Source organism: Eubalaena glacialis, chromosome 6 (assembly GCF_028564815.1).
Source record: "Eubalaena glacialis isolate mEubGla1 chromosome 6, mEubGla1.1.hap2.+ XY, whole genome shotgun sequence".
NCBI classification, from domain to species: domain Eukaryota; kingdom Metazoa; phylum Chordata; class Mammalia; order Artiodactyla; family Balaenidae; genus Eubalaena; species Eubalaena glacialis.
In genome coordinates this window covers 106,059,283-106,086,582 of record NC_083721.1, presented here as the reverse complement: position 1 = coordinate 106,086,582, position 27,300 = coordinate 106,059,283, and the positions used below count along the sequence as shown (strand labels likewise).

The following is a 27,300-nucleotide window of genomic DNA, read 5'->3' as shown; positions in this document are numbered from 1 at the left end:
TCCAATCCTTCTTTCTTCATTTACTAACTGTAATAGTACTACAAAAAGAAACGTCTCCTCAACTATTTGGTTACCCTGGGATACAGTTCATATATCAAAGGCAGAATAAATTCTTGATTATTTCCCCTTAATTATTAGTTTTCAAAAATATAAATTTGAATAGTGACAATATTATCAGTAGATAATTGATAATATTAAGAAAGTACTGTTAACTGTTTTTAGGTGTAATAATGGTATTGAGGTTAGGTTAAAAAAGAAGTCTTTGTGTTAGTGATATATACTGAAATATTTAGTGATGAAAAGATGTAATGTCAGGGATTTGCTCTAAATGATCTGAGCCATGGAGAAGTAGGTGGTGGTATAGATGAGATAAGAATTAGCCATTAGTTAATAATTGTTGAGTAATGGGTAAATAAAGATTCATTATACCAGTTGGTTCCCTTGTAACTTCCAAATGTAACCAAGAAATGTTACTGTTTAGTATCAAGAACTCATTAATTTTAACATATTTGATGTGTTTTTATAAATACAGTGCTCCAATTGGCCCAATTTTAGCGAGTGGAATCCCCTTTCAGTTGGTTCTTTAATCTTTTTGACAGAACCCTGTAGTCTTTGATCACTTCCCCTGCTTTGTACAATGACAAAATGTTCCAGTCTCATTTTTATATTTCCTGACCCACACCTGGCATCAGTCTTTTCTTCAGTGAGTCATGGTGCACTTTATGGAAATACGGAAAATGGTACTGAAAAACACCCCCCAAGTGCTAAGGGCGCTTGCTGTTACTGAGTTGATCATTAAAGCCTTTTCTAGGCCTTTTTAATAGACAGAACTAAGAAATTTTTTCAATAACTCAAACTGATACTTCCAATTCAAATCCAGGAACTGTAGGATTTTTATTTACCCTCTCCAATCTTACCTCAGTATCTGCTTTCACTTAGCCAAAAATCCCAGCTCTTAAGAGCATCAATATAAATACTCAGAATAACAACATCAACACAAGCAAATAGTTACAAAAGAGTTAAAAAATTTTTTTTCATTCTTTTGCCCTTAAGCTTATTTCCCTTTTTTAAAAACTGACAACTTTATTGAGATATATTTCACGTTATAAAATTCACCCTTTTATAGAATTCAGTAGTTTTTTTAGTGTAGTCAGAGTTGTGCAACCATCACCACTACTAATTTCAGAACATGTTTATCACCACAAAAAGAAACACGTGTCCATTAGCAGACACTCTCATTCCCCCCACCCTCACCCCCAAGCTCCTGGTAACCACTAATCTACTTTCATTTTCTATTCTGGCCATTTCATGTAAATGAAATAATACACTATGTGGCCTTTTGTGACTGGCTTCTTTCACTTAGCATAATGCTTTCAGGGTTCATCCATGTTGTAGCATGCATCAGTATGTCATTCCTTTTTATTGTCAAGTAATATAGTATTGTATGGATATACCATATTTTGTTTCTCCATTCATCATTTGATGGGCATTTGAGTTTTTCAACTTTTTTTACTATTATGAATAATGCTGCTATGAACATCTGTGTATAGGTTACTGTGTGGACATGTTTTCAATTCTCTTGTAAACATACCTCGGAGTGGAATTGCTGTGTCTGTGGTAACTCTACGTTTAACATTTTGAGGAACTGTCAAAATGTTTTCCAAAGTCTTAGGATAATTTTCTGTTGAGTCTCTACTGTAAGTACAAGGAACAGACAATCAAATCATTTAAAGTCATTTGGACTAGCTCCTCTCCGGGTAGGTATACAAATGACTGAATACACAATTAGGCGCATTTTTTTATTTACTTTGGTTTTAGGAATTGCTTTCTAAAAATTTAATTTTGTTTTATAATTATGTAAAATATTTACAGGGTATCAAAATTAAATTTACTCAAAAAGTATATAAAACAAGGTACAATCAAAGAAGTCCAACTTCTATCCCTTTTCTCTCTCCTATTCTCTCCTTCTCAATATTGATAATTATTTTTTAATTTTGTTTTATCCTTATATCTTCCTTCATTATAAGTGTGTATGTGCACAGCTGTGTGTGTGTCTCTGTGTGTGTGTGTGCACGCACCAGCATTTATCTAAGAAAGGGGTAGGAGTAGTGATACAAATATGTCCAATATGAAGACATTATCTATTGTAGTATATGGATATACATATTCTTTTATAGCTATTGATAGTATGATCAATATGTTTTTACGTACTCTGTATATCCATACATGTGACTTCCTGATTGCTATAGCTGAAGCTAAAATTCTCCAGTAGACTCCTTGAAAGACTCATGGGAATAACATTCCTTGAGTTCTTGCATGTTTATACCAGTATGCTTATGACCTTTACACTTAAAAGTCAGAATAGCTGTAGTATCCTATGTTAAGCATTGTATAGTGACGCTATTAAAATCTGACGGCATTCTGATTTTCCTCCCTTTATGAGTGACTTGTTCTTTTCCTTGGATGCCCACAGGACTTATTTCTTCTTCTTTAAACTCCTACAGTTTTATTAGTGTATATCTGGGTGTTGGCCATCTGGGTCAATTTTCCTAGGTATCTGTTATGCCTTTTCAATATCAATTTCAGATCCCTTAGGTCTGAGAAAATCTTTCTTGAATAGTGGCTTTCAGTATTTTTCTGTTCATTGCCTTGGACTTCTCCTTTAAAGATTCCTATTATATGTATTTCAGATTTTCTCTGCCAATCTTCTGTATCTATCACTTTCTATCAAACTTTATATGTCTTTTGCCATTTCCTTGCTTCCATTTCACATTCTATTTATTTTAAGGCATCATCCACTGTGTTCATTTGCTCTTATATTACTTCTAGTTTGGTCTTCATTTCTGTAATAATTTTTCCTTTTTTAAATAATTCCCTCCTGAGTTCTGTCACCTCTCCTTAAAAGTCTCCCATTCTCCCATCACCTCATTTCCTAGTTTTTCTAATTCTGATTTCTATGGTTATTTCATGGCTTTTGTCATGGTTTTAAAACATCCTTCAACTTCTTTTGAATTAACTGGTTGCAGTGCTTGTCTGTTTATGGCACGGTTTTGTTGTCTTTGGCAACATTATGTGATTTGACTGTGATCCTGATCTGCTCATTTTTAAGTGAAATGGGTTTTGCTGTACTTTTGGGAGGAAGGGATGTTCCAGAAGGATAGCTCTAGAGCTCTCTCTTCTGTTATTTTCTCACAGTGATTAAAAAAAAAAAAAAAGCCTCCATTTTTTGAGACTAGCATTCTCTGCTTCTTCTCCTATTTTATTTGGATCTATTCTCATCTTTGCTCAATTGTGTGTGTTCTAATCAAACTGGATTTTAATCTCAGCAATTTCTGCAGTACAGGGCTTTGTCCCAAAAGGAAGCTTGATGTGTTAGTTTGAAGAGTACATTCGACCCAGACATCTCCAGCACTGTCAGATCCTGTCATGATCCCCTTGCACTTACTCAGAATTGGATTCTACAGAAATTTCTTTCCAGCTTCAGCTGCTGTTCTCAGATTGGTGTGTCTCACTTTCAGGTATTTGTTGGTGATTTGGGAGTTCTTCTTTTCTTGTGGTCTTAGAAACCTGGCTACCTTTGCTCTGCTTCCTCATACACAGATGCTGATACCATGTATACATGTCAATGGTACTTCTGGGAAAATCACTTGTATTTAGGGTTTTGTAGGGATAGAGTACCACCCACTTTTGCTGTGGTTGCTATCTGTAGGTTTTGGTTATAGTCTTTTCCTTTCTCTGTTTTATGAGGAGATCTGAGAGGATTGAGAAACTATGCCACTATACCCAACAACATGGATAAATCTCACAGATATATGGTTGAATGGAAAAAGTCAGACAAAAGTGTAAATACTGTATGATTTCATGTATATGAAGGTCAAAACAAGCAAAACTGATCTGTGATGACAGAAGTCAGAATAGTAATTACTGTGGAGGGGTAACTGATGGGGGGAGGCACAAAGGAAATTTCTGGGTTGTTGATAATGTTCTATATCAATATGGGTGATGGTTTCTTGGGTACTTGTATATGTAAATAATACTGAGCTGTACACATAAGATACTGTATATGTTTTATCTCAATTTTTAAAAAATGCTGCCTCTGCCATTTTCATTCCCCCCAACCTATTTTATTGAAATTATACTTTGTTTTCATATTTTGAGACATAATATTGATCTAAAATAAGTAAACATCAATACTAAAAAATAAAAGGATATATATAAAAATATATATTTATAGTAATCATAATCATGTAAAAATGTCTGCTCAATGACTTGTAAGGTACACAGAAAATGAAAATATTTGATTTTTTTGTATGTTATGGTTATGGGTATTATTTTTTCTATTTTTTGTTATCATTATTTTTGTTATACTGTTTTTTGCCATAAATTTCTTCAATATATAAGCTGTCTTGTGTATTTAATTAAACTATTTAATACTAATTACTATTTGTGCCTTCACAATACTGGTACGGTTTTCTATTTTCTTTCATAATTCCAAGCAATAAATTGTAGCTAACACGGTTTTCTTAGAATACAGAATATGAAAAAGTATACATAAATTACTTTTGACTTGGATAAGTGAAAATAATTTATAAAAAAAATAACAATATGAATGAGTAAAAAAACAAGAAAAACAACAGAAAAAGTAATTATTATAAAAGTTTATGGAACACAAATGTGATCTGTATTCACAATACGTTATCTAAGTAAAACACCAATTTTTTTTTTTAACATCTTTATTGGAGTATAATTGCTTTACAATGGTGTGCTAGTTTCTGCTTTATAACGAAGTGAATCAGCTATACATATACATATATCCCCATATCTCCTCCCTCTCGTATCTCCCTCCCACCCTCCTATCCCACCCCTCTAGGTAGTCACAAAGCACGGAGCTGATCTCCCTGTGCTATGCAGCTGCTTCCCACTAGCTATCTATTTTACGTTTGGTAGTGTATATAAGTCCATGCCACTCTCTCACTTAGTCCCAGCTTACTCTTCCCCCTCCCTGTGTCCTCAAGTCCATTCTCTATGTCTGTGTCTTTATTCCTGTCCGGCCCCTAGGTTCTTCAGAACCATTTTTTTTTTTTAAGATTCCATACATATGCGTTAGCATACGGTATTTGTTTTTCTCTTTCTGACTTACTTCACTCTGTATGACAGTCTCTAGGTCCATCCACCTCACTACAAATAACTCAATTTCGTTTCTTTTTATGGCTGAGTAATATTCCATAGTGCCTCTTCACAGGCAGCTCAAAATAATACTGGTTGAACAATGGAATATTACTCAACCAATGTTATTTTGAGCTGTCTGTGAAGAAGCACTATGTCACTGAACAAGAATACACAGTCAGCTGCTGTTATGCTTTTGAGAGACTTCGCAATATACAGGCATACTTTGTTTTATTGCACTTTACTTTCTTGTACATTGTAGATATTGCATTTTTTACAAATTGAAGGTTTGTGGCAACCCTGTGTTGAGCAGGCCTATCAAGCAATGTTCTTCCAATAGCATTTGGTCACCTCATGTCTCTGTGTCACATTTTGGTAATTCTAGCAATATTTCAAACTTTTTCGTTATTATTGTATTTGTTACAGTGATCTATGATCAGTGATTTTTGACGTTACCATTTTATAACTGGAGACTGAAGATGTGACCAAATTACTACAATCTCATAATAAAAGTTTAACGGATGAAGAGTTGCTTCTTCTGGATGAGCAAAGAAAGTGGTTTCTTGAGATGGAATCTACTCCTAGGGAAGATGTTGTTAAGATTATAGAAATGACATCAAAGGATTTAGAATATAATATGAACTTAGTTAATAAGGCAGTGGCAGGGTTTAAGAGGATTAACGCCAATTTTGAAAGAAGTTCTACTGCGGGTAAAATGCCGTCAAACAGCATTGCGTGCTACAGAGAAACTGTCTGTGAAAGGAAGAGTCGATCGATCCTTATTTTAAGACATGTCCACAGCCACCCCACCCTTCAGCAGTCACCACCCTCATAAGGCAGCAGCATCAACATCCAGGCAAGACCCTCCACCAGCAAAAGATTATGACCGCTGAAAGCTCAGATGATGGCTAGCATTTCTTTACCAACAGATTATTTTTTAATTAAGGTATGCACATTGTTTTTTTTAAACATAATGCTATTGCACACATAACAGACTACAGTATAGTGTAAACATAACTTTTATAGGCACCAGGAAACCAAAAAATTCATGTGACTCCCTTTATTTTGATATTTGCCTTATTGTGATGGTCTAGAACCAAACCCGAAATATCTCCAGCAATATCTCTGAGGTATGCCTGTATTTTTGTCCAAAGGCAGTCTTTAAAAGTTGTCAGGCTGGCCAGTTTAGCTTTGGCTATGGGCAAATATCACTGGCACCTCCCCAAATATCCAGGACCTTGATGGTGTTCTATGGCTAGCCAAAAATTCTCCCCATAAAAACCCATCTCCCGGGTTTCCCTGGTGGCGCAGCGGTTGAGAATCTGCCTGCCAATGCAGGGGACACGGGTTCGAGCCCTGGTCTGGGAAGATCCCACATGCCACGGAGCAACTAGGCCTGTGAGCCACAACTACTGAGCCTGCGCGTCTGGAGCCTGTGCTCCGCAACAAGAGAGGCCACGATAGTAAGAGGCCCGCGCACCGCGATGAAGAGTGGGCCCCGCTTGCTGCAACTAGAGAGAGCCCTCACACAGAAACGAAGACCCAACGCAGCCAAAAATAAATAAATAAATAAATAAATAAAAAGAAGCTCTTAAAAAAAAAAAAAATCTCCCTGGGTAATAATATCTATGCCTCTCTTTTCACACTCTCATCCAAAATCTGCTCTCGGCTAGCCAAATTACCTAGAAAAGAACCTGATAACAACAAGTTCAATGTGTTACTCCCATGATACTATTATATTTTAAGAAATAACAAGTTCTTAAAGCAAAGCAATAAAGCTAATAGGAGAAAATTTGACACCAGTGAAGAGGTGGTGAAAGCCTTCTCCAAACATTCCACCCATGTAACTCATTGCTAAGATTGGCTCCGTACCTCAGTTACATAGATGTTTTTCTATTACTGCTGTAACAAATTACCACAAACTTAGAGGCTTAAAACAACACAACTTTATTATCTTACAGTTCTATAGGTCATAAATCCAACATGGGTTTCACTAAGCTAAAATAAAGGTGTTGTTGGCAAGGCTGCATTTCTTTTCAGAGGCTTTGGGGGAGGATCCATTTCCTTGATTATTCAGGATATTAGCAGAATTCAGTTTCTTACACTTGTAGGACTGAGGTCCCCATTTCCATGCTGGCCATTCGTAGGTTCTAGAGGCCACCTGCATTCCTTGGCTGTGGGTCCCCTTCCCCCTCCTTTAAAGCCAGCAACAGAGGTCAAGTTGCTCTAACTTTGAATGTCTCCTCGTCCTTCATCTTCTAACCCAGCTGGGAAAGATTCTCTGCTTTTAAGTACTCATATGATTAGTTTGGGTCATCCTGAGTAATCCAGGATGGTGTTACCATCTAAAGGTCCACACCCTTAACTATATGTGCAAAGTCCCTTTTGCCATTTAAGGTAACATTCACAGGTTCTGGGGATTAGGGCATGGGCATCTTTGGGGGCCCATTATTTGGCCTACCACAAAATTATAGCAATCAATTTGGGTACTTTAAAAGCATGTTCATTTTTTTACTGAAGATTCACATATGAGCATAAACACATGAAACAATATTTTTACCACTTTTAAAAAGTAGTTTGGGACTTCTGTGGTGGCGCAGTGGTTGAGACTCTGCCTGCCAATGCAGGGGACACGGGTTCGAGCCCTGGTCTGGGAAGATCCCACATGCCGAGGAGCGACTAGACCCGTGAGCCACAATTGCTGAGCCTGCACGTCTGGAGCCTGTGCTCCGCAACAAGAGAGGCCGCGATAGTGAGACGCCCGCGCACCGCGATGAAGAGTGGCCCCCACTTGCCTCAACTAGAGAAAGCCCTCGCACAGAAACGAAGACCCAACACAGCCATAAATTAATTAATTAATTAATTAATTTTAAAAAAAAAAGTAGTTTGGGGTTTGTGGTTTTGACTTTCAAAAGGCTTAGTCACATTAATTTGACCATGTCACCAAGTGGTAGTAGGATCTTGGTATTATTCATGCGGGACTGAATGATCAAGGATATATATGTATGTGTATGTGTGTATATGTATATATACACACACATATATATAAAATATTTTAAAATTTTTGAACAGGTTGCCTTTAGAAAGAAAAAAGAACAAAATGAGTTTATAGAATCAAGCAAAATAGGCATTTAATATTCCATGATGTGAATTGTACAAAAAGCACTGAGATTATATTAAGAAAAAGAAAGCTATCATTTTTCAGGAATATTTCCTAATAGTATGAAAAATTAGACTATGAGACAGAGCCTTCCTCAGAGAAAATATGGATAATCTTGGAATACTGGGGGGAAAAGTCCTTAAGGAACAATTTTAAATTGTCAAATCTATGGCCCCTAACAAATAATACTGTAAATAATTAGATATGGACTAATTAAAAAATCTGTAGAATTCTTTAAAAGAAGGAAGAGTAAGTAAGGGGAAGATAATTTCACTAAAGACAATGAAATAAAAGGAAACAACATCTTTTCTTAGATCAAAATAAAGGATTTTTTTGTCATGATTGGTATCTCTGGCAATGACTAATCAGAATGTGTGAATATTGAAGTTTGATTTATGAGGTATTTATAAATAAAAGAAAATATGAGAGATATTTTAGAAGAGGAAACTACAGCTTCTCCCCCAAATGGAGGGCAGAGGAACAATGACATACTGCGTATGAGGAGTCAGAGCTGGAAAGGCCCATGTATTTTGTGTGATTTTAGCATATGCACATCTAGAGAACATTTGTCAAACAGAAGTAAAGTTCTGTGTTTCTAGAAATAGAGAATTATATTTAGATTTTTAGGTATCAAAATCAGAAAAAAGCAAATTCATATTTGTGCTTCTTGGTGAAAAACAACAACACATGGTTTGTTGTTCATTTAAAAAAAGGTTTTTTAATGTTTTTTAAGTTATTCCACCAGAGAGGAATTTTACTTTAACCAATTTAGCCTCATCCAAAATAAGTACAGACATATCTGAAAATTTACCATTATTCTATTCTTTATTCATTCTCCCACAATTATAACCTTTGCCATTAAATAACTATGTTATTACATTATCTGTTTACATATCAGTACTCTCAAAAGAGGTGAGCTACTCCTAGAGTACAGGTATGGATGTTATTCCTTGAATAGTCAGAGTATCACACAGAACTTAACACACACGAATATTTGTTGAATGGATGAATGAATGTGCCTGTGTCTTTAAGCAAGCCTTCCTTCCCAGAGCTTAACCATGACTTCAACCAAACACGACTTTTAAAATTTTAAAAAATCCAAGGAGCAAATTAAAAGCCAAAGATTTACAAATTTTAAACTAGCCATCTCAAAAACATCAACCAAACTGACTAAATGGATCAATTCTAGTAAAACTAGTCAAAATGCTACAATGGAAGTCATTAACTGAATTACATCAGTTGAGTTAATGTAAGTCATTAAAAACCAAAACAATATATTTTGTCTGTACAATGATGCGTTAAAACTCAATATTTGGACTTCCCTGGTGACACAGTGGTTAAGAATCCGCCTGTCAATGCAGAGGACACGGGTTCGAGCCCTGGTCCGGGAAGATCCCACATGGCGTGGAATAACTAAGCCCATGCGCCACAACTACTGAGCCCATGTGCCACAACTACTGAAGCCTGCGTGCCTAGAGCCTGTGCTCTGCAACGAGAAGCCACCACAATGAGAAGCCTGTGCACCACAATTAGAGAAAGCCCGCGTGCAGCAACAAAGACCCAACACAGCCAAAAAAATAAATAAATAAAATAATTTTTTAAAAAATGCAACATTTGTGGAACATCTATATGTTAAGTGGTTTATTTTTAAATAAATTTATTTATTTTATTTTGGGCTGCATTGGGTCTTTGTTGCTGCGCGCGGGCTTTCTCTAGTTGCGGCAAGCGGAGGCTACTCTTCGTTGTGGTGCGTGGGCTTCTCATTGCAGTGGCTTCTCTTGTCGCGGAGCACGGGCTCTAGGCGCGCGGGCTTCAGTAGTTGTGGCATGAGGGCTCTGTAGTTGTGGCTCACAGGCTCTAGAGCGCAGGCTCAGTAGTTGTGGCGCACGGGCTTAGTTGCTCTGCGGCATGTGGGATCTTCCCAGACCAGGGCTAGAACCCGTGTCCCCTGCATTGTCAGGCGATTCTTAACCACTGCACCACCAAGGAAGCCCTTAAGTGTTGATTTTAAAAAGATTAAAAGTAAATTCTGTAATAGAACTCTGATGTTGTACTGTTTGTTAAGTTTCTCAATTCTGGACAACAGGGTCTTATTACTGTAAAGGCAGCCCAGTTCCCTTACTTTATGTTTATATTTTATGGCTTTATGGTTTCTAGCAAAGTTGGTTTTATAGCAAATCTGAAAATACAATTCTAATTTTCATTATAAAGACAGAAATTTATTCATGTAGAAAGAAAAACTCTCAGAGAATTAAACTGAAAATTTTTGGCAAATATGGCTAAGGAGGCTTTGAAACACAAATGGCAACCTCCTCTATTTTCTAGGACCTGGCCCTCTCCAGCAACCCCTATGGTTACTGCATTAGAGTCCTGATGGCCATGTTTATACAACATACCCCAACCTGACTGACCAGGCATGAGTTCTTAACCAAGGTTGGGCCAGTGACCCCTTCCCTGAGGGTATTTAAAACTAGGACTAAGAGTCTTATCTCAGTCTGGCTACTCTCCTGAGTAGAGATGTATACTTGAGAACTGTTGACATTTGTCACTTTCCAGCAGGTAAACTGGGGAGGGTTGGGGAGGGGTCAGTTTGCTGGGAAAGGAAAAAGAGGAGGGATATGCAGAGAGAAAAGCAGAGGCAAAAGGCACAAGGGAACCACTTTGTGTGTTTTCTTAGCATTCCAGTTTCTGATTCCTGAGGCCTAGCTACATCCTTGCTCTGGCTTCTAGAAGATAACCCTGTAATTTTAGAGCAAATTGCTCTTTTTTGCTTAATGGTTTCTGTTACTTGCACCCAACTATAAAAAAATGTAGGATAAGGCTGAAGTTCTAGGATCAGCCACACTTCTCTAGCACTACCTCAGTTTTTCCCACTTCTGGCACATCATGTAGAGTGCTACTTCCTCCTCTACAAACCTTACTTTAAAAAACAAAGAAGCACCACACTAATACTACTCAGGAAAGGAAGCAAGCTATATGTCCAGTGCCCATGGAAAAGGCATCACAGAACTGTGGAGTTGAAAGGAGAGAGGCGATCACTTAGCCCAGATCATCTATTTTATAGATGAAGAACCTGAAGGCCCAGAAGAAACCTTTAACTTTGTAAATTCACCACTGGAGTCTTGACTCCAGGGCTCTACAAACATATCAATACTATTCCTACATTAAAATAAAATAAAATAAAATAAAATAAAATAAGCAATCATACTGGACAGCACAATGCAGAGAACAAATGAGAATTCGTCTTCAAATTGTTGACGTATTAAAGGATATTACATCTCTTTGAGGGAGAATACCATTTTTTTCCCCTGTATTCTGTCAAATTGCTTAGGATACCATTTTTTTTCTCTGTATTCTGTCAAATTCCCAACAGGGAAATGAGAGCTATTTAAACTAAAAAAAACATGACTTGATTATAACAACTTTTAAAAGTACTTCCTAAATGTCAACTTCACTCTTCTCTTTACTACTTCTATATAAATATACTAGAGTAAAAGGATCCTCAAAAGCATATCTTTAGCCAAGCTGGATTAATTCAATTCATAAAATTATGCATTCACAAATTAAGTTTAGGAGGAAAAGAAAATAGACGCAAAGTTTCTTATTTTTCTTTAAGGTACACTAACGATTTTTAATATCAATATTCTCTCTAATATACCAGGAATTAGCAAATTGCAAGCTGTCTTAAATTACGTGTTGACATACATAATTGACAATGAAAAGTTACATATAGCAGTATGACCAGTTACTGCAGATGATGAATCATTGCAATTATTTTAACTGAATGGGAGAATGAATGGAGGGAAGACTTTTTATTATAATGACTAACTGATATTCAAGAACAGAGAAAATGAAAAAAGTTCTCTCTTACATAAGCAATAGCACCACCTGCTGATAAATAAAAGCAATGACGTCAGTTAATTTAAAATCTGGCCAAAGGTACTTTATATATTCAGATCTTTTCCCTTGAATTCTGTTCCACTTAACGTAATATAATGCAATTCATTAATATATTCTGTGTATTTATTTATAATAACTATGTTAATTTTAAAGTTTTTACCTTACATATTTGAATCATGCATTTAAAAAAATCAAAGGTAAAAATAAAATGTATTATGGAATCCAGGGGAAAATTTTAGTTTGTGTCTGATGTTCCCTGACCACTTCTCCTAGAATAATGCCATCTCCCATACCTACCTTTATTTTTTTATAGCATTTATTACCACTTAACGTATCATGTATTCATTCTGTTTGTTTATAGTCTTTGGTCTGCTGGAATAAAAACGCTCAAGAGCAGGGAATTTATTTTTGTTTACTGCTGTTTCTTTTTTTTTTCTTTTTATTATTATTATTTTTTTATTATTTATTTATTTATTTATTTATTTTTGGCTGCGTTGGGTCTTCGTTGCTGTGCGCGGGCTTTCTCTAGTTGCAGTGAGCGGGGGCTACTCTTTGTTGCAGTGCGCAGGCTTCTCATTGAGGTGGCTTCTCTTGTTACAGAGCACGGGCTCTAGGCGCATGGGCTTCAGTAGTTGTGGCACGTGGACTTCAGTAGTTGTGGTTCTCAGGCTCTAGAGCGCAGGCTCAGTAGTTGTGGCGCACGGGCTTAGTTGCTCCACGGCATGTGGGATCTTCCCAGACCAGGGCTCGAACCCGTGTCCCCTGCATTGGCAGGTGGATTCTTAACCACTGCGCCACCAGGGAAGTCCTCTTTTTATTATCTTTATTATTTTTTTTTTGGGCTGCATCGGGTCTTAGTTGCGGCACGTGGGATCTTTCACTGCGGCGCACGGGCTTCTCTCTAGTTGTGGTGTGTGGGTTTTCTCTCTCTAGTTGTGGTACGCAGGCTCCAGGGCACGTGGGTTCTGTAGTTTGCGGCACTCTGCACTCGGGCTCTCTCATTGAGGCACCCGAGCTCAGTAGTTGTGGCACGTGGGCTTAGTTGCCCCATGGCATGTGGGATCTTAGTTCCCCGACCAGGGATAGAACACACATCCCCTGCATTGGAAGGCGGATTCTTTACCACTGAACCCAAATGGGACTACCAGGGAAGTCCCATTTACTGCTGCTTCTTTAACACCTAGGGCAAGTGCCTGGCACATAATAGATTCTCAATAAACATTTGCAAAGAAATTAATGAATATGAAAATAAATGAACAAATGAATATGCAGTGCATTTTTAAGCTTCCTTGGAAGTATAATAGCTGTGTCAAAGACTTCAAGGATCTTGATAGACCTTGCCAAATTATGCTTGAGAAAAGCTGTACTTCAACACTTTATGAGGAGGCCCATTTTCCCATTTTCTGATGAGTGGGAAATGGCATTAGAAAAAATGAAAAAATGAAGAAACTGAATATACTTGGGGGTTCTGGAGGCATTTACAATACACTTCTTTTATCCTTTGCTCATTTTTTTTTCAGTTAAAGATTTTCTATTTGGTTCTTTTTTATAATTTCTATAAGACCACTGATTTAAAGTCTTTGTATAGTTAAGTCCAATGATGGGCTTCTGGAGGGAGTTTCTATTTCTTTTTTTCCTATGAATGAGCCATACTTTGTATACTTGTAATTTTTTGTTAAAAAGTAGACGTTTTGAGTATTATTATGTGGTAAACTCTGGAAATCAAATTCTTCCCCCCTCACCAGGGCTTGATGTTGTTTCTTTTTGAGGGATACAGTCATCTGTTTATTTAGTGACTTTTCCAAATTATTTTTGCAAAGACTGTATTCCTTTCATGGATGGTCACTGAAGTCTTCATTCTATTGTCTCAGTGGTCAGCTACCAACCTGACAGAGCCAAAAACAAAGAAAAAAATACTCTCTGCCAATGGGCTCTGAGCTGGGGCACTCCTTCAACACTTAGCCAGGCCACCTATAATTCAGCCTTAGCCTTCACCTCCTGCCTGTGCAGAGCCCAAAGACCTGCCAGTAATACTCCTCTAAAGTCTTTTCTGTGTGTCTGGCCCTGAGCATGTGTGTTGCACACTGAATTCCTCAGTATATGTGACAGCTGTCCAAAGCCCTTATTTTTCCATACATCTTCCTCCTCAGCCTCTTCCTTCCCAGGCTTTTTTGGTCTACCTGCAGCTTGCCCCATTCACCATCCCTTGCCCCAAGTGGCTGTGGGTAGTATGTCTTTACATGCTTTCAACAGATGCCACCTGGGAAGCTACTCCAGCTCTGAGAGATTTCCAAGGAAGGCAAAACAAAGACAAGCCTCTGTGCAGGTGTCTCAGGGGAACCAAAAAGCATAACTACAGTTTTCTGAGAACATGGTCCATATTGTTCCCCTGGCACCAACAAGCTGTACCAGAACTCAGGCTGCCATTCCCGTGGCCACTGCCAAGCTGGGAATGGGGGATGGTAGGCAGGTAAGCAAAAAACGCCACAATGCTTTCTTACCAAAATTTAGCACCCTCTTTCTTTCTTCATTAAGCATTTCCCTGGTTGCTACAAAGTTTTGGATTAGATTCCAGAGCTCTGAAAAAGTTGATTCTGGTATTTTTTTTTTTTTTTTGCCAGTTAATGGTTGCTTGAGTGGAGGGACCAATTCTTGGAGCTCCCTACTCTACCATTTTCTGCAACATCACTTCTCTTTCGTTTATTTTTATTGAAGAATTTTTTAAAGACCTTTACTGCATCTGTACCATTGATACACAGTCATTAAAAAAGGTTCACACTACACAAAATCATATAAAGAAGCAAAAGATCACCCAAATATAGTATTGGGTGTACCTTTAGCCACAATATTTAGTAGTTAGAGGTAGTTAGAGATATGGGTATACAATTTTATACAAGTGAGATCACAGAATAAAACCTGGTCTTTTTACTAAATAACTTACCATAGATAGCTTTCCAGGTTATTAAACATAATCCCTCTTTCCCGCTTTTAATGACTTGAGGGTATTCCATTTTAGGTATATAGAATATTAACCTAATCAGCCTCCCACTTGTGGACACTTTATTTCTGATTTTTACCATTATAATACTGCGATGAAATTGTTATGCATACATCTTTGTGTACTTGTCCAATGATCTTTAGAGTAAATTCCTAGAAATGAGGGGGAAAAATATTGAAGAAATAAGAATAGAGCCTTGTTGAACTGTGGGACAACATCAAAGGTCTAAAAAATTTGTAATTGGACTTCCAGCAGGGAAGGGAATGGGGCAGAAAAAATTTGAAAAAATAATGGCCAGAATTTCCCCCAGTTTGGTGAAATCATAAATTTACATATTCAAGAAGTATAAAGAATCCCAAACAAGACAAATACAAAGAAAGTCATACACTATCAAACTACTGAAAACCAAAGACAAAGAGAAAATCTGCAAAGCAGCCAGAGGTAAAGGCCACTTTACATTCAGGAGAGCAATGATACCAACAGTCACTTTTTTCTCATCAAAAACAATAAAGACCAAAAGAGAGTAGAACAATATCTTTAAAGTGCTGAAAGAAAGGAAAAACAACTCTGTCAACCCAGAATTGTAAATCCAGCAAAGAGAAAAATAAAAACATTTTCAAATATACAAAAAGAAAGAAAATTCATCACCAGCAGTTATACACTATGAGATATGCCTAAAAGAAGATTTATAGGTTGAAGGAAAATTGTATCAGATGGAAATTAGTATCTTTAGGAAGAAATGAGAGCACTAGAAATGCTAAACATTTCTTTCTTCCTTAATTTCTTTAAAATGAATATGACTTTTAACAGCAAAAACTGTATCATATTGTGATAGATGTAATACAATTATAGCATAAAGGAAAGGTGGGTAAATGGAATAACATGGAAGCAAGGTTCTTATATTTTACATGAAATGGTATTATATTAACTCTAAGTAGTATGTGAGACAAAACAAGCACCAAGTAATGCTCATTCTCTGGTCAAGGGGCCAGGTAGAGGGGTTGAAATGCAGGACGGAACCCTTTGGACATAACTACCCTTCTCCAAACACACACCATGAAAGAAACCATGGCACTCTCCCCACCAGGCACTGTGTGCTGTGGAAACAGTGGGATGGAGCCCTGTGGAACATTCCCGCTCTGCACTCAAGTGAGCAGAGGTAGCACCTTTCCACCTCCCCACGTGGTGCTATAGAGACAGAGTCCCTCAGACCATTCCAGCCCTGCAATGCCAAAGCAGTGGCCCTCTCCAATGAGCACCGTGAAGGCTGCCCAGTGGGGCCCCCATCTACCATCCCTGATTTGCACTAATGACAGAAAAGAGGCAGCACCCAGCCCCCTCGCTACAAGAGTTGGGGTAGGATTATGGAGAGGAGGGAACTGGAGAACGGTATTCTTTAAGTCTGTGTATAAAGCCCTTGGAACACCATCAAGCAGCCTATTCATGCAACTGACTTGAATCAACACAGTAAAACCATGACAACTGGACTATGGAATACCACTTAAAATGGCTTTGAAAATGAAATTGATATTTGAACAACAATCCACAAAAGTGAGCCAGGATGTGAGTTCTGAACCAATACAGGTAACTTGCCTGCTTAAATAGAAGATGTAAATAGGAACAGAAGTTTCGTATCAGCCTAGTGAGGGTCTTTTTAGAAAATTCCAATTTTATGATGAAAGTTAATGGGAATATTAGATTTACTATATAACAACTGAGTTGGAGTAATGTACCTATACAAAAATATAAAAATTTCTGCTTTTTCAAATATTCTTCTCATCAGTCCATTTACATACATGCATAGTAAGGAATATATTCAAACCAAAACCTATTATTTACAGCCTCCAAGCATTTGAGCTTTTTTCTCCCACTAGAAATATTTCTTGAAAAACATTAAAAGAAAATATTTACAAAAATCACATTTTTCTAGGCTTATTATTTCACAGATAACCTGAAAGTTTACACCAACATCATTCTTTAAGCCTTATGTTAAAAAATTACTGTCCAATTTCTGTCAAGGAAGCCTAGATAAGAATCTTTAAAATGTTGATTAAGAACACTGCACTCAACTAAAAATCTGTGAAGAGCTCTCAAAACAGAGCTCTCAAGATAGAAATCTGATAAATTTGTAGCAAATCCTTCCTCAGGACCAGATTTTTATAATATCTAATATTGAAATTCTTCCACAGAATCTGGCCCTGGATAAATGATTACTACTATTAATCATACAACTTTAAGTTGCAGATTTTGAGGAAAAGAAAAGAAGCAAGGAGCTACATTTAAGAGTGACATTTCTAGGCTGAAGAGAACATGTACTTACTTCTTAAAAGAAGCCTTAATAAGTTTTTTTCAACAGATAAACAATTGTGTGAGAAAAGTATGCAGCACCAGCTGACTTAAATTTTCGGCTCTAACTTGACACCACTTACTCAGTAAGTAGAAAAGGTGAAGAATCTCAATAAGCATTGCCCTTCTTACCTTTCACCACACGAACTTGCCTTGACCCTCCAAACAGATTAGTTCTCATTACTAGGAACAGCCTGTACCTCCTTGTAAAATTTATTACAACTGTAATTAAATAACTGAGTGGGTAATTAATCATTTAATACCTGTCTTAGCAACAAGAAAGTAAACTCCACAAGGGGAATGTTTGCTTGGCATTTTTTAAAAAGATGTGCAGGAAGTAATTGTGCAGTAGGTAATTTGGTTTTGACTCAAAATGCTTATAGCATTTATATCTTAGTGAACAGAATTACTTCCCAATAAAGATGTATATGTTCTATATCACCTTAAAAACAATTTTCCATGTTTTAATTATATATACATATAAATTAAATAGCTTCAAAACTCAACATTTGTTTAAAAAGGAAAGAAAACTGAATTACATGATTAGAGAATCCAATGAATTTTGCAAGCAAAATAAAATTAAAGGATAAATCTAGTTTTTTCCCTCTTCAAAAATTATACAAAGCATGTCTTTTATTTGAAAATTTTAGAAAATGCAGTTATGAAAAAAAATCACCTATCACTTCAAACTCCAGGGATAACCATTGTTAAAATGTGTTATATCGTCACACTATTTTTCTATTCATATATAGACACATATCTTTACACAAATAGGACCATCCTATGCATAAAATTTGTAACTTTTTTCTGACTATATATCTTAAAAATCTTTTCATGGCATTATGAAAGCAGATTATCACTTTTAATAACTACATAACAATCATCATAATAATTATATTCCATAATTAAATAATGTCCTAATGTTGGAGATTTAGGTTGCTTTTCATTTGTTAAACTATAAATAACACTTCATTGAGCATTCTTTTTTTTTTTTGCCACGCCGCGTGGTTTGCGGGATCTTAGTTTCCTGACCAGGCCCTCGGCGGTGAAAGCACCGAGTCCTAACCACTGGACTGCCAGGGAAATTCCACATTGAGCATTCTTTATCCTACTATTTCTGTAGGATAAATTCCTAGACCTGGAGTTGCTGGGAGGAGGTACAGTATATGTACATTTCTTGGGGGTTCAACATACAATGTCAAATTATCCTCCAGAAAGTTTTGAACAAATCAACATACATATCTATTTCTAGATACCATTCTAGGAATAGAGAGAACGTAGTTTAATCAAATAACTCATAAAATCTAAATGATAATCATATGAAGGGAGATCTTATAAAGTTAATAAAAATCATGCAAAAAGAAAAAATAATTGCATGCAAGAGTTCCAAATATTTTCTGTGAAAATACACAACAGAAGTAAAACAAAACAAAAAACTCCACTGGTAATTCAATGAATGTAAATGCTCCAATAGTATTTAAAACCAGTTATTTTGAAAGAATCAATTTAGAAAGTTGAGACAATATCATCACACACATTATTCATATACTATAAACATTTTCCCTGTAGCAAAATGATAGGGTATAGATCATTCTTGAGGACCAGATTCTTATAATATCTAATACTGAAATTCTGACACAAAATATGGCTCATGGATAAATGACTGCTACTATTAATTATACAACTTTAAGTAACAGATTATGAGAGATAAAATAATTATATCCCCAAAGTAATTTTAAATGAAGCAGACGCTAAGGAAGAATCAGAAGAATAAATTACTATATGAGTTTTTTTTTTTAAGTTTATCTTTTCAATTAGACTACCCTTTTGATATCACCGTCATTGTCATTTACTATTTCATCTCTAAAATAAAAGTATTTTTTCTACAGTAGGGCAAGCATTATCACTCTCAGAACTGAGAAGGACTATCAAACATCTCACATGTTTTAAGTGTTCCTTCCAGTATGATCTGAGGATAACCAGGGAACTTCTTAAAAATACAACTCTCTGGACCCCATTCTCCTGAAATTTCGATTCATTACATTGTAAATGGGGGCTCAAGAATATGTATTTTAGCAATGCCCAGGTGATACTTATGAACTCTGAAATTTAGGTAACTTGATTTATTACTGTAATGATTACACAGGGATCGAATAAAATTATATTGCACAAAGCCAGCACAAATTATACCATACCATAAGAGGACATTATCCTCAGGCCAGCACCAAGACAGTAAGGTACTCAAGTTGAAATCCAAATAATTATTCTTGACTCTTCCCACTTTTTATAGCAAGAATTTATCCCCCAAACCTGCCCACTTCTTTCCATCCCCACTGCTATTCTCTATTATTCAGGCTAACATCATTTTCTTGTACTACTGCAATAGCCTCTAATTAGCCATCCTGCCTTCAGTCTACCTCCCCTCTAATCCAACCTCCCTGCTGACCTCACAGTATGCTTCCCTAAAATTCCACATCTAAAAGGTCACTTAACATGGATCCATGGCTCACCACTGCCCTGAGGATAAAATCCAAACTACTACAACCTCACTGACATTTTAATTTGTCTAACAAACAATAATTCTTTGCCTTTACATGTTCTGTTCCCTCTTCTGCACCACTGTTCCTGATACCAAATCAATATTTCCAGTATTTGAATATTATCATGTTACTACCCACCATCCATGGCTCTCTACTGACTAACATATTGGTTTTCCAACTTCATTGTTTTAGCTGTTCAAAGGAAATCTTATATTGGATGCTCAAATATCAAAGCTGATTAATGTAGAGCTTTTCTGGGTGGAGGAGGACCAGGGGCTCAACCTCCTCACCTCTTTTCTACCCCACAGTAACCCCTAAGGGGGCTCCACATAGAATAACTAGATTTTAAAATAGTAAAATCTAGACTCTTTTAGATGGCAAACACAGATCTGGTCTGAGAATATCTTTTCTGTATTACCTCCTGGTACCATCCCATGCAAAATCTTATTGACATTGCACAAAAAGCACCATACTTTGATGCACAAGAGGTTCCTTCTGCCTACAACTCTCTTCTCCCACCATGTCTCCTTGAAGAACTACTAATTCTTCAAGCCTCAGCTCTCAGTCAGTGTCCCACAGGCAGAGTTAGGCTCTGCCACTCCTCTCTTGTGCTTGCACACAGCAACCTCATGTATAGCACTTACACAGTCCTATAGTCTGATTCTCCACTACACTGTCAACAACTTGAGTGAAAATCTTTACATCTTCCCATCCCCAGTTTCCAAAATACTCTCTGATGACTAGTATATATTTGATATCTATTGAATAAAAGAAAATATATTTAAAATGTTAATCTCAAGTCTTAAAAAATTATTACAATATATTCAGTTTATTCAGTTGAACAAGGTAAGAACAAAATTCTTTTAGAAAATTTACTTTTCCCGAATAGTTGACATTCTAAAAATAGGTTTGGTGTTTAATTAAGTAAATCTTTAATTCAGTTATTCAGATTAATTCAATGCCCCAAGTTTTTAAAATTTTTAAATATTTTCATCAAAATGGCAAATTTAAATTATTATGCTTAAATTGACTTATTAGTGAATTACTGAGTATCTACTGCGTTGTACAGATAATAGAGAATCATTAAGCTATAGGATCTTATAAACTATCTATGGAGTCAAAAATAATATACATAAAACTAAAATGGATGATATAAGAGTATAATACACTGTGAAAATGAGAATATATACTCTATAGGCTGAGAATCATTGACAGAAAATCAGATGAAAATGAGATGGTCTAACAACATCCTTACGTTAAAACTAAGAAAAGAGATCTAGGTGAGAGGAAGTTAGAAAAATAGATAAATAAACTTTATCTATGGAAGGTATCATGAAACGAACTCAAATATGAAGTGAGCCTTAAAAAATAGGAAGAACTCATTAAGTATAAGAGATGAGAGCATTCCATGAAAAGAGAAGATGAGGACGTTAGTGAGGGGCAGAGAAAATTCATGAGTCTAATTTGAACATGGATACAAATTAGAGAGTTATGGGGAGAAAAGACAAGAGGTTTTATGGCACCAGGTTTCAGACAGCTTCAAAGTCAGGCAGAGGACTTTATATTTCATACGATAAAAAAACAAGCAACCAGAAAACTTAATAGGTCATTTAAAAAGCTCTAAGAATTCTAAATTAACTGTCTTGTTTTGCATTTGAGGAAAATAAGCCACAGAAAAATTATGTGATTTCCTCATAGTTAGGAACAGTATGGAATAGCCGCACTCATATAATGCTGCCACCTCTGGAGCACTCTGATGAAACAATTCATTCTTCAAGTACAGTGGGTAAATACTGCTGAGCTTGGCTGTTTGCCTAAGTTCTAAACAGAATTTATATAGAGGGCATATTCTCTTGTGAGGGAAAAATCTCACACACATTCAAATATGAATTCTTTGGTTTTAAAATGACCATTAAAAAAATTTAGTATCAATTCCTTACCAAAAATATGCAACCAAAATTTTTGTATGAAACACATTGACAGTTAAAAAAAAAAAGGTTCAAAACTGAACTCTCTATATTGATTGGGCATAAATTTTAACACTTTACCATCTTTCACAACCATGCTTAAAATAAGTATTTCCAGAAAGATAGTAGAGAACATACCCAATCTTCAGATTGAACTTAAAGAGCTTGTATGGTCCCATAAATCTGGAATTGATTGAACCAGTATATTAAGAAGACAAACCAGAAAGATGCAGTCAAATGCATCACTGAAAATGTTTTTTAAAGATTGAGAACCAGGTGTGTTGTGCATTATGACAGCACATCTGTGATTGCTTACCACTATAACTTACCCCAGTTTTATCACACAAGCGTAAAGTATGAAACGATCCAACAGCAAATAATTCTCCATCTGGAGCCCAGGCAACTGAGGTAATAGGATGCTCATGAGGTTGTGAACTGTACAGAGGGCGGCCGTAGCTATCCCATACCTACAAAAAGCAAATTTTAAAAAATCTTTTATAAGTCACCACGTTATTACAGACAAGTTTGTAGCTTCTAGTAAAGTATCAAGTAACGATTTAGAAGTCATCACTTTATAATATTAGCAATTACATGTCTTTACTATCCAACAAGGCAAGGTGGGGGTAGGGAAGCTGTATTCCTGGAAACCTAAATATCTCCCAAAAAAATATTATGGTATCATCATGATAATTTCAGATTTTACTAACTCTTTAATTAATCATAAAAACCACCCATTTTAATCCTTTTAAATTTAATAATAAAGTTTTGAGATGCTCAGTTTTTTGCTTAAATTTTTTTGTCCAGTAAGTACTCTATCAACGTTCCCTGAAAGTATTTATTTCAGTAAATTCCTTCTAACTATAGTTAACTTAAATCTTATTCTTCCTCACAAATTATTTTGGTCTGAAGCTGATTAATGATTAATAAACCAGTTAAGATTGACTTTTTAAAACTTAAATTGATTTAAAGAGTCACTAAAACTAGGAGTTGTTTTCACGTTGCTACTCATTAAATCAAATTCTATAGGTCAGGGACTTCCCTGGTGGTGCAGTGGATAAGACTCCACGCTCTCAATGCAGGGGGCCCGGGGTTTGATCCCTGGTCAGGGAACTAGATCCCACATGCGTGCCGCAACTAACAGTTCGCATGCCACAACTAAGGAGCCTGCCTGCCACAACTAAGACCCCGTGTGACCAAATAAATAAATATTTTTTAAAAAATGGTTAAAATGGTAAATTTTTTAAAAAATTCTATAGGTCAATGAAATAGGCCAAATTAGAAAGGCAACACTTCAAAATGCCACTGAAAATTATAAAATAACAATTTGCTAAATTATTAGAGTTAAAAGATATGGCTAGGGGCTTCCCTGGTGGCGCAGTGGTTGAGAATCTGCCTGCTAATGCAGGGGACACGGGTTCGAGCCCTGGTCTGGGAAGATCCCACATGCCGCGGAGCAACTAGGCCCGTGAGCCACAACTACTGAGCCTGCGCGTCTGGAGCCTGTGCTCCGCAACAGGAGAGGCCGCAATAGTGAGAGGCCCGCGCACCGCGATGAAGAGTGGCCCCCGCTCGCCACAACTAGAGAAAGCCCTCGCACAGAAACGAAGACCCAACACAGCCAAAAATAAATAAATTAATTAATTTAAAAAAAAAAAAAGATATGGTTAAAGTGAAGGACTAAAAGGATACTCTTATATGCCAAATACTTTTCACCGAAATTCGATTCTTTCAACCAGGTGATAAATTCAAACATTATTCAAACATTACATACCTTATATTTACAGTCTTCGCCAGCAGATAAAATTAAATCATTGACTGAGTTCCAGTCTACTTTTAAAATAATGCCATCATGAGCTTTCCACTATGAGAAAAAAAATAAGATATTTATTATAACTTCAAGAGCACTGAAAAGTTTTTTAAATAAGAAAAGGCATTTTGCCTCTTTCTAATGATTCTCTTGTCCTCTTCTTGGAGAAGACTCCTATCTTCCTTTCATAACCATTATGCTTGTTTCATTTCCAATTTAAACTAATGAAAAGCACCTTGCACTATGACATCCACTATATAACTCACATCCTTATCAATTTCCTCATTTGCCTGGACTCCAGATGGAAAATCACTTGCTGTTGAACTATTCCAAGCGTGACATCTGTGTGATAATAATGGACTGAATATGTTATGTACTCCAAAACTTACTTGAATCCAAATTTTGCTCCCTTTGCACAGTTGATCCCATTACTGATACTGCCTTCATTCTTGTTTACTAATTCTTTTATTTTTTAAAAAAGCTTCTACTACATGAACATCCTCTTTAGTTCTTCATCCTCTTCTGTACATTCCCCTAAGCTTCATTCTCTTTACCTTCATGTCCCTGGAGTAGTCACTAACTACTCTGAGAAAATTCTGCTGCACTTACCATATAACAAAAGGTTTCCCACAGATATATATTCTACACATATATAGAATGCACACATATTTGTGTATATATCTAAGTCACCCAAAAACTGGCAATCTAGAAGTTAAGCGTGGATGTCTTCTTGATCTTAAATATAATTTATGTGCTCATTTAGCTATTAACCACACACATAATTAAAAGCCATTAATCTTTCACTAGGTTTAAGCAGAATAATATAACTGAAAAAGAATTAATTTTTCTTGAAGACTACAAGGTACATTTTAATGTCTGAACCAACTAACTTTGTTTCAAAGAGTGACTGATTTTAAGGGTTTTCTCTCTACAGAGCCTTCCCAGGAAAATCTATTATTCTTAATGTATACAGAAAAAAGCATCAAGATGGCGGAAGAGTAAGACGCGGAGATCACCTTCCTCCCCACAGATACATGAGAAATACATCTACACGTGGAACTGCTCCTACAGAACACCCACTGAACGCTGGCAGAAGACGTCAGACCTCCCAAAAGGCAAGAAAATCCCCACGTACTTGGGTAGGGCAAAAGAAAAAAGAAATAACAGAGACAAAAGAATAGGGACGGGACCTGCACCAGTGGGAGGGAGCTGTGAAGGAGGAAAGGTTTCCACACACTAGGAAGCCCCTTCGTGGGCAGAGACTGCGGGTAGCAGAGGGGGGAAGCTTCGGAGCCACGGAGGAGAGCGCAGCCACATTGGTGCGGAGGGCAAAGCGGAGATTCCCGCACAGAGGAGCGGTGCCGACCAGCACTCACCAGCCCGAGAGGCTTGTCTGCTCAGCCGCCGGGGCGGGCGGGGCCTGGGAGCTGGGGCTCGGGCTTCGGTGCTGGCCGGGAGGGAGTCCGGGAAAAAGACTGCAGCTGCCAAAGAGGCAAGAGAATTTTTCTTGCCTCTTTGTTTCGCGGCGCGCAAGGAGAGGGGATTCAGAGCGCCGCCTAAACGAGCTCCAGAGACGGGCGCGAGCCGCGGCTATCAGCGCGGATCCCACAGCAACAGGGACGCAGAGGGAAAAACGGAAAGATTCCCGCACAGAGGCTCGGCGCCGAGCAGCACTCACCAGCCCGAGAGGCTTGTCTGCTCACCCGCCGGGGCGGGCGGGGGCTGGGAGCTGAGGCGCGGGCTTCGGTCGGATCCCAGGGAGAGGACTGGGGTTGGCTGCGTGAACACAGCCTGAAGGGTCTAGCGCACCACAACTAGCTGGGAGGGTGCACGAGAAAAAGTCTGCAGCTGCCGAAGAGGCAGGAGACTTTTTCTTGCCTCTTTGTTTCGCGGCGTGCAAGGAGAGGGGATTCAGAGCGCCACTTAAACGAACTCCAGAGACGGGCGCGAGCCGCGGCTATCAGCGCGGACCCCAGAGACGGGCATGAGACGCTAAGGCTGCTGCTGCTGCCACCAAACAGCCTGTGGGCGAGCACAGGTCATTCTCCACACCGCCCCTCCCGGGAGCCTGTGCAGCCCGCCACGGCCAGGCTCCCGTAATCCGGGGACAACTTCCCCGGGAGAGCGCACGGCGCGCCTCGGGCTGCTGCAACGTCACGCCGGCTTCTGCCGCCGCAGGCTCGCCCCGCCTCCTCCGTACCGCTCCCTCCCCCCGGCCTGACTGAGCCAGAGCCCCCGAATCAGCTGCTCCTTTAACCCCGTTCTGTCTGGGCGGGGAACAGATGCCCTCAGGGGACCTACATGCAGAGGCGGGTCCAAATCCAAAGCTGAACCCCGGGAGCTGTACGAACAAAGAAGAGAAAGGGAAATCTCTCCCAGCAGCCTCAGAAGCAGCGGATTAAAGCTCCACAAACAACTTGATGTGCCTGCATCTGTTGAATACCTGAATAGACAACGAATCATCCCAAATTGAGGAGATGGACTTTGGGAGCAGGATATATTAACTTTTCCCCTTTTCCTTTATTTTGTGAGTGTAGATGTGTATGCTTCTGAGTGAGATTTTGTCTGTGTAGCTTTGCTCTCACCGTTAGTCCTAGGGTTAGGTCCGTCCGTTTTTTTTTTTTTTTTTGGGCTTAAAAAATTTTTTTTTTCTCCCTAATAAATGTTTTCTTAATAATTTTTTCCTTATTTTCTATTTTTAAAAAAATTTTTATTAAGTTTTTTCATATTTTTTATTTTAAAAAATTAAAAAATTTTTTTTCTTAATAAATTTTTTCTAAATAATTTTTTTCTTATTTTTAGTATAAAAAATTAATAAATCTATTTTTAAAAATTAAAAAAAATTTTTTTTTCTTAATAAATTTACTCTTAATAATTTTTTTTCTTATTTTTTATTATAATTGCTTTATTTTATTTTATTTTATCCTCTTTTTTTCTTTCTTTCCATTTTTTCTCCCTTTTATTCTGAGCCGTGTGGATGAAAGGCTCTTGGTGCCCCAGCCAGGCATCAGGGCTGTGCCTCTGAGGTGGGAGAGCCAACTTCAGGACACTGGTCCACAAGAGACCTCCCAGCTCCACGTAATACCAAACGGCGAAAATCTCTCACAGATCTCCATCTCAACATCAAGACCCAGCTTCACTCAACGACCAGCAAGCTACAGTGCTGGACACCCTATGCCAAACAACTAGCAAGAGAGGAACACAGCCCCATCCATTAACAGAGAGGCTGCCTAAAATCATAATAAGGCCACAGACACCCCAAAACACACCACCAGACGTGGACGAACCCACCAGAAAGACAACATCCAGCCTCATCCACCAGAACACAGGCACTAGTTCCCTCCACCAGGAAACCTACACAACCCACTGAACCAACCTTAGCCACTGGGGACAGATACCAAAAACAACGGGAACTA

The 27,300-nt window shown here is 37.6% G+C and overlaps 1 protein-coding gene across 2 annotated transcripts in view; it reads right to left on the bottom strand.

Annotated features, from left to right (window-relative positions):
* IFT80 (intraflagellar transport 80) overlaps nucleotides 1–27,300 on the bottom strand; it is a 119,766-nt gene that overhangs the window by 47,909 nt on the left and 44,557 nt on the right. For both annotated transcript variants that reach the window (XM_061193489.1, XM_061193488.1), the window contains exons 7-8: nucleotides 23,849–23,938; nucleotides 22,407–22,544 (exon numbers count right to left, since the gene is read on the bottom strand). In XM_061193489.1, coding sequence (XP_061049472.1) covers nucleotides 22,407–22,544; nucleotides 23,849–23,938 — 228 coding nt within the window. The remainder of the gene's footprint in view (nucleotides 1–22,406; nucleotides 22,545–23,848; nucleotides 23,939–27,300) is intronic.